General features: G+C 44.4%; 1 protein-coding gene across 2 annotated transcripts in view; it reads right to left on the reverse strand.

The window, feature by feature from the left end:
• The window catches only part of LOC146430266 (uncharacterized), a 31,450-nt gene extending 23,525 nt beyond the window's left edge, over nt 1-7,925 (reverse strand). The window contains exon 1 of one of the 2 annotated variants that reach the window (XM_085075777.1): nt 7,812-7,925. In XM_085075777.1, the coding sequence (XP_084931903.1) occupies nt 7,812-7,889 (78 nt within the window). In that variant the 5' untranslated portion in view covers nt 7,890-7,925. Of the gene's footprint in view, nt 1-3,299; nt 3,587-7,811 lie in introns of those variants that run through there. The other variant, XM_085075778.1, reaches the window with a different exon arrangement.
• Between the last annotated feature and the right edge of the window lie 5,120 nt (nt 7,926-13,045).

Consider the following 13,045-nt stretch of genomic DNA (forward strand, 5'->3'; position numbering starts at 1 on the left):
AAATAATCATGAATATGATGGGACCATGGTAAATAAAAGTAAGGCAGTGTAATGAAGAGTTCAAGATGCCATGGCCATTTGCTTCAGGGCTTTAATAGGTCACATAGGTCTATTCTCTGCTAGAGCAAGTTGCCATTAACAAAGTGTACCCAAGACACCATAGGAAAATTAACAGTAAACGATAGGGTTGGTGGGAACTGACAGGGGTGATGGGGCAATTTCCAGAAGATCAATCTGGTTTTCATTTTCTATAAATTGAGCAGTTAAAAGTGGCTCAAATTAAAGAGCAAAAAACACGGTCAGATTGTTTTCTACTGCTTGGTAACCAGATGGGATATATAACAAAACAAAAGCTATAGCCCTGCAGTAAAAGTTTACTTGTGGAGTTCAGTGTAAAAGTCCATTGAACAAGTTATGTATGTCCATAGGAATCTGTAAACTAATGTTCCCAAATTAACTTCATATATATCACCTCTCAAATACATGGCAGAGATTTAAATAATGAAATCCATATGCAGCTTAGGTACCCAAAACTGCTTTGTTTTGTTTTGAAAGGACCAGAAACAGGAGAAAGGCAAACTGAAAGGCAATCCTACGTAAATTTTGCTGGCCACTTCCTGGGAAATAAATTTGGATCTTTAAAAGCAAACAAAATGCACACATACATATAAACTGGCCTGGCAAAAGAAGAGCTGCTTGTGCTTGGATTTCCAGCTACGTGACCCCATTGTTTCATTCAGACACTTCAGATGTTTCACATGTTGGAAGTCTATTGCACAAACATATGGAGAAGAAAATGTTCCACATGTGAAAGGCAAAACCTGCAAATATTCTGTGTCACCATTACCCTGCTGCAGAGCTGTTATCCCAACCTTTTGGGAACCAGGTTGTTGTCTCACTAAATGTGACTAGCAGGTGAGAGGGCTTGTGCAGAAAATGTGGGTAGTGATCTTTAAAATGCAAGCAAAGAAAAACTCTCTCCTTTCCATACAATCTTTTCAGCTGGGCTTCCACGTGAGCCATTGCTGCAGCTGGGGCTGGAGCATCCAGGAGTCTGCTGTGGTCTGAGTGCTCATCCTTAGTTTTGGATGCTATACAAACAGCAGCACTTCTCTCCACCTTGTTTTCCAGGATTAGTCTCCTCCTGTGCACTCTGAAAAGGGAAATTTCCAAGGCTTCATCTTGGCCAGGATTTCAGAGAGCAGGATGCTTGTAAATTTTACTTTATTGCTTACACATAAGGAGAGAGCATGAGGGCACAGCAGGGAGGACTGGGAGAAAGCTGAAAAAAGTATCACAGATACTGCAGACAGAAGAAAAAACTAAACCCTGGGTTTGTTGTTACAGAGCCCCAACCAGTGAGCAGTTTGTTTTCCCAAATAAATCTGCTTTGCAGACATCCTTTCTTCTTCCCCATTCAAGTTTCAACCAGGAAACCTGGAATAAGTTACTGTTGATTTTAGAGGCAAATCAAAGTGTTCAGCCTGCTAAGCTTGCATTTAAAGTTAGTCTTGATGAGCAGCTCCTTGGGGCCCTTGTATTCAAATAGTGAGGTCTGGGATTTACCTGAAGTGCCCACCCATGCAGATCTAGAGCACAGGAGCAAGTCAAGGGCAAGGGCAGCCTGGGCTTCAAGCCTCAGTGCTACCAGTAAAGGCTCCACATTTTCAGTCCAAAAATCCCTTTAAGAAAAACTCAGTCTCTCAAAACAGTGGAATGTTTACTAACCAAGACCAGGAGAGAGCTGGATTTAAGTAGAGTAAGTGGATTAGATCTCCCACTGCTAATCCCAAATTAAGTACAGTACAGAGCAGGCACACCCAACATGGAAAGGCTGAGTGACCAGCTTTCTGGGATTTGGATCAGGCTGGACTTTCAGAAGGATGTCATCCCAGAGCTCCTGTACCTAGGAAGATGGCATTATTGGCATCCTTGGCACCTGACCCAAGCAAAGTCCTGCTACACCTTAACAGAATAAAGAAACACAAATACAAAAACAGATCAGTAAGAGATCAATGAACTTCCAAAAGTGCCTTCCTAAGAGCTGATGAATGGAGGCTTGTGGCAGCCCATTTAATTTAGCTCATTTGGTGTTGAAACCTGGCTGCTAATATAAAGAAACAAGAGGATGAAAAAGAAACCCTGGATGAAAATGAGATAATGGAGCAGGTTATGGCTTGTATGTGAAAATTTGCTTTTGTTTTGCCACTTTGAACACCACCCACCCCTGCTTTCTATTGAAGCATAATGGTACTGCCTGTACTCCCCCAGAACCAAGGATTTCACATAGTTTCATAGTTTCTGTAATTAGATATTTGTGAAACTCTGAAATCCTCTGATGAAAGGTACTGTAAAAGTATTACCAACTCTTCTACCATGAAAGGGCTCCACCCAAACCCAAATACAGATGTTGTCCTCAATGTACGTCATTACTAATCCAAGCCAGCAGTACTTATGGCCTGATTTAAATCCTCCTGAAGTCTCAGATGACTTCTGTAGGGCTCTGAAAATTCTAGAAAGGAAATATAGGCAAATTAGCCTTTGCTCCTCTTAGAATTGGAACCTCCTTTCCATTGGCAATGATGTGAGTAAGGATATTCAAAATGAGCCATAAGGCCATTTGCTGCTGAGAGCTTGTAGGAGGAATGATAATGTTCTTACACTGAGTTTGAAAACTAAGGCTGACAGTCAGACTTCTCCCTACCACTGTAAAATTGTTCCCCATATTAATGCAAGACCCTACAATGCCCTGTCCCTTCTCCACCCTTCTCCTGCCACGAATTTGTACAAGAGGATTACTTTTCTATTTAGTACTTCCCATACTCAAGGGAGTATCTAAACACCAAGCTGAATATTTATCATTTATAGACCTGAGAGATCAGTGCATACTAAGAACTGTGTGTAGTGGGAAGGGTTGTTTTACCAGACCTGGACTAGCTACACTACTGCTGGCTAGCCACTCTCTGGTACCAAATATGGCAAGAGTTCTTTTTTTTAAGAAGAAAGGAAGGCAGGAAGAAAGACACCTGAATAATTTACCACCACCTGAATAATTTACCACCACACAAAGCAGCAGATTTTTGGTTACCACAGGAAAGTTTTTTTGCTGGATCTTTTCAAACCAGTGCAACAGGATTGTTTGCTCCAACCTCTTAGATAGTAAAGAAAAAAAATTATTTCAGCGTATTCACCCCAATGATGGCTGACATCTCTACTGATACTACAGTCTTTTAGCTCCTTCTGCATAAAGATTACCCACAGTATTTCAGAAATCTTCTGCCACTGCTCATGTCTCTTACCTTGGCTGCTGCTTCCATTGCTGGCCTTGGTGAACGAGAGAATTATGGTTCATGTCTACAAAGAGGGAGTTCCCTGTGCTGTGCAGGACTTGAGGCCAGCCTTGTCCATCTTCTCAGCTTTCAGCTTCTTCAGTGCTTCAGTAATTAGAATTATCAGGACTAAAACACTGTGGACATTATTGCTGCTTAGCATGAAGCTAACAAGGGAGCGCCAGATTTATAACACTCTGGCCAGACAGAGAATTAAAAAAAAGTTACAAATCATTGCCCAGTTCCAGGGATATGTACTCCAAGACATTATTTTGCCAGAAACTCCACATGAACTTTAGCCTCTAGAAGAAATCCGCCTGCAATTTTCTAATTTAAATACCAGTCAGACCAGTGGCGGGATGTAAACTAACATGCATGAAAAAAAAGGGTTCAATGACCCAAATCAATTATGTTTTAAGGGCACTGCTCTGGACTCAGTAGGAAATATTTTAAACAGGAAAAAGAACTAAATAGGATCATTCATTGAACTGACTTGGAAATGAGGCAGAAATTTGGTAAATAAGAAGTTCAATGCAAGCCAGCTTTACAAACCAAATTTAGTGGATTAAAAAACCCCAACAAAACAACAAAAAAACCCAAACCAAAACCAGAAAAAATGCATCAAAACAACAAAAAAAAAAAACCAAGGCCAGATAATTTTTAGACTCAAATAATGTTTCAGGCTCCTGGGTACTAAAGTGAACAGTGCAATAAAACAAAGCAATTCTCACGCCTTCCTTGAGCCCAGGCAGTTTAACACAGTTTACTTGCAGACATTAAAAAAAAAAAAAAGCAGTTTATAGAAACCCTGAAACTGCATCTTTATTAAAATGGGACAACCTGCAGGTCTTCTCTATAAAGCAAAAATAATAACTTAAAGGAAAAACAGCTTCTGAAGATCAGAACCAGCTACCAATGACTGGATTTGTAAAGCACATACACTGAAGCTAGGGAGAAAGAGCCCTACTGCTCCAGAATATATGAATATAGCTGCTCCCCAAATTGGCCAAACATCCAAACTCTCTGCACAGAAAACATCTGATCTGCCAAGATACATTGTAAACACAAAAGGATGCTGTTATGGCAATTAATCAAGATACAAAGAAAGTAAGAAAGACCTATCATTTCTCTGCTCCTCTAGCACAAAGTACATTCACAAACAGTGGAGATATTGATAGGTATTAAACTCATTGCCAACAAAACTTTCAGGTTCTTTGAAGGTGCTTTATTTGTCTTGACTGGCTTCATCTCTTGAGACAGAAATACAGCCTGGTGTGCATACCCAGTGCTTTACAGTGACAAATAAAGCAAAAGCTACCTGGACCTAAAAATCCCATTAAAGTGTTACTAAAATCACCCCCACACCTGGCAGCTGCTGGGATTGGAACCAGATGTGCAGTACATCTGGTAAAGAATGGGACTGCAGCTAACAAACAGTGAGCCATTTGAGGGACAGACTTTTTCAGTCCAGCAATGGTCCAGAAAGACTTAGTGAAAGTTACATATTTTGCCTCTACTTTTCTTAAGGCAGATGCTGACCACTGACAGACCGATTGTGTGCCAATTTAAAACATTTGAGAACTTCCCTATCCTCCCGCCCCAATCAGAAGTGCATATTTTGCTGCTCCAGTTGCATAATTTACTGATTCAGCTGCATGCTTGGTTGATCTGGTAGGAGACTAGTACAGTAGTTGAGATTCTGGATACATTGCCAACTGTGCAGCGTGCTTTGTTGATCAGGGCTGTAGAATTTAATAGCTGAAATTTCATACACTTTACTAATCAGGCCACATTCTTTGCTAATTGAGGTGCATATTTTAGTAGTTGATTTTTTTTTTAATCTTTCACTGATCTTGGGAAGGATCCTGCTCCCTCTGAAACCAGCAGGAATTTTGCCATAGTTCTTGCTGGGTAAAGGACTAAGACTTTCACTAGAGACTCTAGGATTGCTAAGATTTCTTCTCTTAAAAGGAGCAAGAAAAGCTTGATTTTTTTCTTTAAGCCAGCAAGTGAACAGAAGAATACCAGATGAAGGATGGCACTGGCATAGAGACCTCCTCCACAGGGATTTGATTAAACAGATAATATTTAATGGACATACGGAGACATAATTTTGACTATGTTGCTCTTTCATCAGGCTTACATTCTTCCTTCAGGATAAACAAGCAGCTTATCTGCACATCTTGTTCCATTTGATACAGACACGCAGGAGGAAACATCATGCACCTTATCTTCAAATTTTCTTTCATTTGATCTAACTCCTATTTTTAAATTGCTGTAGTACTCGGTGAAGGATTCCAGAGAGAGCTCTACTTTGCCACAAAACATGTTACAAACATCTACGCTACCTCATAGCATCACAAATTTTCTCAGCTCTTACTGGCAAAGACCACCTTCCTGGATGAAAAGAACAATTCAGTTCCCTGTACCTCATGCAGACTGTACCCTTGCCAAGGGAGTTTCAGTTATGTTTTTACATTGTTAAATCTAAGCCAAAAGACAAATCATTTCTCATAAATCGTTGAATACCTTTTCTCAACTGATAAATTGAACTACATTTGAACCACTAACTTAGAGTGGGATGTATATTTCTTTACTAGCATAGCAACACTATCAGTGTAGCCAAAAAAGATAAAAATAGTGAAGCCTACGCAGCATAGTGCAGTCCTTGATGAGTGAAGAGCAAGTGCAACTTACTCCAAGAAATAACAAAAACAGGGAGCAAGAGATGTACACACACATGTTGTTTGGACACACAGAGTTCCCTGTCACATTTAGGAAGATAAGCAAAAGAAAATGCTTTTCATTCTGCAAAAGAAATTGTCCAGTACGTTAAAAGCCTATACACAACACGATCAAAAGAATAACTGACATAGCAAGAAGTCAAGTCAGGGAAAGAAGGCGGGAGGCTGCTGCTTCTTCATTAAGGAGGCAGTTTCTTTTCTGTTGTGCTGTTGGTCAATACTTTAGTTCAGTTACTGCCTGGTGTGAAATCGAACACTCTTGATTTCAGAGTTAGAGAACAGCAGAAGTTGACTAGGAAACACAGAAAAAAAGAAATGCAAAAATTCTAGAGCTTGCTGATGCATTCAGTGTCCCACCATTGCCTTTCACCCCCAAAGGCACAGCACACAGCCAATACTTGCTCCTCATGACTGTACAGGCAAAGGCAGAACAGAAACAGCACAGGAAGGATGCAATAATTCAGGGAAGCAAGCAAGTTATGTAGTTTAATAAGAGAGGTATGCAACTGGATGAGGGTAAGCTTGAGTTCTGCAATGCAATCCTTACTTAAAAAAGAAACAAAATGCAAAGCCCCACAACCATACGATTCAATAGATCTTGGCAAAGTTAGCATTTCAGTGTCAGAAATGTGGCTTAATTAAGTTCTCACTGTAGCTATCTTCACTAGGATACCAAAGTGAGATAAAACATCTTCGTTTCAACCCCAGTTATTGCCGTGGGTTTGTGTGCTGTGGCAGGGAATTGCTTTATCAGGCAGAATTATAATGTTGCTTTCCACCATGAAAAGCAACCCCAAGACCTTTCTTTTTCTTTTTCTTTATATATATGCATATATATATATAACAAGACATAAATGTATGGAATATAATTTTCTTATACTCTAGTGGCTCACGTTTCACAGAATGAGAATCTCTACCAGAAGTGTCAAACCTTGGCTTTATCAGGGTCCATAGGAAAAGTCCCTCTCACTTCAGCGGGACCACGACTGCTCATCCTTCCCAACGCTCTGAGCGGCTGCTTGCGGGGTGCTCTGTGTTTCCTCCTCAGCCTTTCATCGGAGCTCGGGTTCCCCCGTGCTCGCCCTCTCTCAGCTCCCCGTGCCCCCTCGCTCTCAGCTGTGCTCGGATCGGATCCCTGCCCTGGGAGCTGTACCTGTCACTTGCACAGTTTACCTGCTCTCCGTGCTCCAGCCGAGGTGCACAAGAGCGGGGGGAGCGAGCGTGGGGACTGTAATACAGCACGAGTTGTTTGGTTTGCACTCCCCAAGCCAGGCTGTGCCCGCGGTAGGGATGCTTTTGGGCAAGTGTTCTCATTTCTGCCGCAAATCCGTTGTCACTGGGCTTTCACCGGATTTCGCGTCCGGCGGTACCGAAGCGGAGGGGCTGATCCGGACTCCCGGAGCATCACGGCTCCCGGTACCTTTCGGACTCCGAGGCGACTCCCCGGCCAGCCCTACCCCCCAAACCCCGAGGGGCAGGGGCCGAAGGGACCCGCAGCCGCCCCCGCCCCGCTGCATCCCTCCTGCCGGTGTCCGCGGCGCATCCCTCGTCCCGGGAGCACCACCGCACGCCTCGCCCGGGGCTCCCGGCAGCTCTGCCGCACCCCTCGCCCCGGGACTCCCGGTCCCTCCCCTGCTCCCGGCGGGGCTCCCGGGGCACCCCCTCCCCGTCGGGCTCTCCGCTGCCGCGCTGCCCTGCCCGGTGCGGGCGGGGGCCGTGCCGCCGGTGCCGGGGTTACCTTGGCTCCCGCCCCGCCGAGGCAGAGCGCCGCGGCCGCCGCCAGGACGAGCCCCGCGCCGGGGCCGCTGCGGAGCATGGCGCGCCGAGCCGAGCCGCGCCGCGCCGAGCCGCGCCGCGCACAGCCAGCGGAGCTGCCGCGCCGAGCCGTGCCCCGAGCGGGCGCCGCTGACAGCGACCCCCCGAGCCCGGCCTCCCCGCCCCTCGCCCCCTCCCCCGGCCGCTCCCGGCCCCTGCCCTCCCCCGGGGGGTCACCTGCGGCGCGGAGCTCGGCGGGGACCGGGCGAGGCGCCGCGGGAGCGGAGGGGGCTGGAGGGGAGCGGGCGCAGCCTGGGACGAGCCCCCCTCCCTGGGGTGCTGTGTCCTCTCCGCGCTTGGGAACCGTCGGGCTGGAGGCAGCTCAAGCCCTGCGAGCAGCCGGCGGGAGCGGGCTCTGCGGGAAAAGTTTCTCCTGCGGTGCGGTGGGAGATGGAGGGGCTGCTGTGATGGCACTGCAGCTGCCCTGGGCAGCGCACCCGGCCGCTGCTCCAGCCCCCTGCCAGACCCTGGAGCCCAGTCAGGGGAGCGAACGGTCAGAGGAATGGGAAATAGAAAAAGGGCTCAGGTCTTTCCGAGGAGTAAAAATACCCCGGCTTCATCTGAACACGAAGCAAAGGGCAGGGAAGGGATATTCCCGGGCATCCTGGGTGGGCAAAGAGCAGGAGCTGCACAAAACCCAGCAGTCAGGGTACAGCACCCATTTAATCTTTCTGGAGGTGATGAGAGGGCAAGGGACACTTCTAGTTTCTGAGGCAGCTTTCTGGTTTTTCAGGTGAGACACTCCTGTACCCCCATTGATTCATACCACATCCTGCAGTGAGTGTCAGATGACAACCTAATCAATGGGAAAAAATGGATAATACCTTCAGTTGGTGTCCAAGTGGGTGCCTCAATAAGCATGAAGTTGGAGGGCTGGTGTCAGAGAAAACAGTTTTGTTTTTTCTTTCATAAATGCAGTCTTGTGTTGAATGCATCCTAGCACTGAGCTCATGTCTAGTCCAGACCCATTCACCTGCTCCATGATGTCCTGACTGTAGGACATAGTGCTTGAATCCCAAAGAGGGGAAACAGATCTGCACCTAATCCTTGCAGTGCTTGGCGAGATGAAGCTGCCTGTTAGCCTTGATTGGACACCACAAAAAGTAGCAACGTGATTAGCTAATGCTGAGGGAGGCTTAGGGACAGAACTCTGACTGCTCACCGCCCACAGGGACCGCGCTGCCTCCCTGGGAAATTTACATATGCTAATTTAGAAGTAGCCCTCCTATGGGAAGGCATATAAGAACTGTCTCGATAGCTCAATTGGCTTGTTTATACTTCTTGCATTGAAAGCAGAAGATGCAAATAATTCTTTGTGTGACCAATTCTTATTTTAGCCTTCTTTTTTCAGGGCAAATTCTGTGTAAAGGGTGTTCCTGGGCTCTGACCTTGTCAGTTATTTACTGTGACTGCTTGTGTTCGAATTTACATTTCGCTCCTCCTGGGTAATATTTCTTTGAGTTACCTGTCAAAAGAAAAAGCATATATCAGAGAATTTATAACTACATTTTATCTGTTCTGAATAAACACAAAACCCAGGACACTTGGCATCCTTGGCAGGAGGGTTTTTCTAAGCAGAACACTTCTGCCTGAAGGGCAGTCTGGGCTCTGTAGCATAGCACTGTGGCGCATTGCTTTTCTCAACACTCACAGTTAAATCTCAGGGCGATGTCACTATAAATGTGTGTTAAGCTTTGAAAAATCCCTGAAACAAGACATCTACTTTTTTTCCACATGAGGCTCAGTGTGACAGAAGTAAATGCAGAGATTCCATCTGCTGTTTCCTTATGTTGACACACAGTTGTTGAGGATGTAAGTCAAGGACTAGCTGGCAGAAAAGGGTATTCAAAACCAGATTTTTTTCTTTGCTTGGACATTGCTGGAAAAATAATATAAAAATTACTAAATGAAAGAGAGAGAACAAGTCCAAGTCTAGCAGCTCTCTTCTTAAGGATCTTACACCCCTGTTATTTGGATTCCTTTCCAGGGGTCATCTGAGTGCAGGCACCCGTAATCCTTTGGAGGCAAAGAGGGTGCTGTGTGGGCCCTGCTGCCATTCCAAGCTGTAGACCTTGAGCATGTAGCACAGACACAACCGTGTGCTGATTTCTCATGTTTGTGTTTGCCCTGCTCTTGGCCTCACAAATTCTGTCAGTATGTCTTTGTTCCCTTATCTCAGCATCCCTCTGCTAGCAGAACCTGTCCACACCACACTTCATCACTGCGGCTTAGCAGTGGCTTAGCAGCTAGAATTAAGGATCAAATGTACAGTAGTCTGCTCATAAAGTATCTTCAGCTCAGGTTGTTGACCCTTTCAAACCATATTTTTAATGAGGATTATGTTTTATATTTATGATCTCCTTCCATGAACAGGCAGGAGGACTCTGTATGGGCTTGAACAACTTCCCACACCAGGCAGCAGGGAAGACTGGTCCCAAAAGGAGCCTGACTTCCCACTGAAGGTAACAACCATGAAGCCAGGCTGGCAAGTGGTGCCTGCAAACCTCTTCCAGGTGAGCTGTCTTCCCCAGGGGTCCCACAGCTGCCCAGCAAACAGATGTGCAAGGCAGCTGGAGGGAGATTTACTGGATAGATTTACTGGAAGGATCAAGAAGGGACAAAGAGTAAAAAGGACTTTGCTTCCTGCCTAATCTTTATTCCCTGTCTTACCCTCTCTACAGCCCCACATCACAGAGTTGCCACCCAGCCCAAATCAGGGTTGTAGCCCATTCCCACCACAAGTCAGGAAGGGGAGATACAGGGGCAACAACTGTGCACATCTCTGAACAAAGACCAAGGCTCTTCCACAGTCATTGAGACATCTTTAAGAAAGTAAATGTCCTGTTCTCTGTGTTGGACTCCCTGTTGAAAAATTCAGGGTTTTCATGTTCTTTTAGCAAGTCCTTCCAAGGACAGAGTTTCTTATTGTACTGTGCCATTTTGAGAGCTTTTGAAATGCTGAAGCAAGCACCAATTGCAGTAGAATAGTGACATTTATGAAGTCAGTGGATAGGACTATGTGTGTAATGGCAACACTTTCTTAACCAGTAGCCCCAGGCTGGGAAAGTAATTTCCAGGAAAAAAAAATAACTAGAAACTTACTGCTTCCAGACTGGCAGCAAAAATCATTTATTGTGGGAAAACTAAGCTTGAAACCACTAAAACCCAGTAATTTCCATCAACCCTCTCTCTCCCACACACACGCAGATACATGGAAAGAGAACTTTCTGAATTAATTTCCTGGAATATGTAAGGCATCCTGATACCAAAAGTAAGTCTCCTCACCCAGGGAGACTATTGTAGAACGTCCCACAGAAATGAATGCAGCTCTTAGCCGTTTCTGTTTTTCAAAACAGCTGGTGTGACCAAACTGAATCCAGATTTAAACAGGAGGAGGGCATTGGCAAGAGTCTTTCAGTAACAAGGCCTTAAATCTTAGTTTATTCTCTGTACGCAAGAGCTCTCATCTGCAAACCTTATGGTTACACAATGTGGCTTTTTGTGCTTTCCCAGCCTTCTCTAAGGTACAGTTGAGGTTGATTAAATCCATTCTGAGCTATGTTGTTATATCAGACACACCACAGTTGCATCTGTCTCCACTGTTTATAGAAATGAATCAGGAAAGTAACATTTTAAACACTTATCCATGCTAGAACAGATACGCTAAAAATTGCTTAGGTAGAATCCTGTAAAAATGCTTCACATACATAAATAAAATCTGTGGGTAAATAAAATATATAAATTAAATATTAAGGCAGTCTTTAACAAAGCATGTTTCTGAAGACGTGAATTCTAGTTCCATAGTCTGTATTTAATACAAATTATCTTTTTCCTTGGCGAGTGTGAAAGGCGAGCTAGATGTCTGAGTCTGATTGCAAGCTGCCAGTAATAGAGCTATTTATATGTGGTTAGCACCAGTTTCTTTTTTTGATGAAGTTTTTGCAGACTGAATGACACCAAATAATAGAAATATGTAAGCAGAAAAACATGCAGTAAGCACAGCAAATTGGAACATCGTGTTGTCAGAGGTTAGAGAGCAAGAACTTCCCTAAGGAAATATTTAGAAAAACGTGTTTGTAGCTATAAAAGCTGTAAGTGGAAAGCACCACGCATGGGCTTTGTGCTGTGCAGAGAGTGCCACCCTCTGCTCCTGCAGGGTATGGAGCCTTTCTCTCTTACCTGACTTTTCTTCTTTCACTAGTGCAATTCTCACTCGCACAGTAAGTTACAAAATTAGCCAGCTGGACAGGAACTCTACAAATGGTCTGTATTCCCTGGTAATTTTGTTAGGTCAGCTCTTTAATTTGGCATTATATGCCATCTTTTTTTTTTTCCTCAGAGAAAAGATGAATAAATTTTCCTCCCCCTTTTAGGAGCAAGGCCCTGTGGGTTCCTGAAAAAGACAATTCCTATTAAGGTCTGAGAGAGCTCACTTGGAGAGAAGACAGCACAGCAGCTCCTGTATGCAGTCTAGTTGCAGGGTGAAAGAATGCTGCAGCTGGCTGTGGTTAAAGAATTTGTTGTGGTACCTTCTGATCCTTCTTCCTCAAGAATTAAAGAGTGCTCTGCAACAAGAACTCTAACAGGCTTCAGGATAAGCCATGAGCTCTTTCTCTGCTGGAGACAGAGACTGCAGTTTACACAAGTCATCTGCAAATTTACAGGAATCCCTTCACTTAAAGGCCTCATTTGTGATAGTGTTTGACATTTTTTCTGTCTTTTTAAGCAACTACCACGACATTCCTCTGTTGTGCTAAAACTTACATTACTGGTGATAAACATCTTTCAGTATGAAGGATTCTCTTTCTTTTTCAGGCAGCCTCTTTAAGCCTGCTGCAGTTTTGTGTGATGCTTAGGCAATAGTCTCCAAACAAGTGGTTATTTCTGTAGCTGGGGCTTTAGTGCCATGCGGCAGACTAGCAAGTAAAAACGAGATATTTTGGAGCTTTACCCAAGCATTACATTGTTCTAGAGAGATGGGATCAAAGTCAAGAAGCAAACACAGACAAATATTCCCACTGAAGAGAACAGCTATTTTAGTAACTCAACAAATTGAGTTTTCTGTTATTGTTTTCTGGTTTTGAGTTCTCTGCAAGAAGCAAAACTCCAAGCTTTTACATTCTTAAAAGAGAATCAAAACCAGATCAAATGAAGATT

This window comes from Lichenostomus cassidix, chromosome 15 (genome assembly GCF_008360975.1).
Source record: "Lichenostomus cassidix isolate B80296 chromosome 15, HeHo_3.0, whole genome shotgun sequence".
NCBI lineage: Eukaryota > Metazoa > Chordata > Aves > Passeriformes > Meliphagidae > Lichenostomus > Lichenostomus cassidix.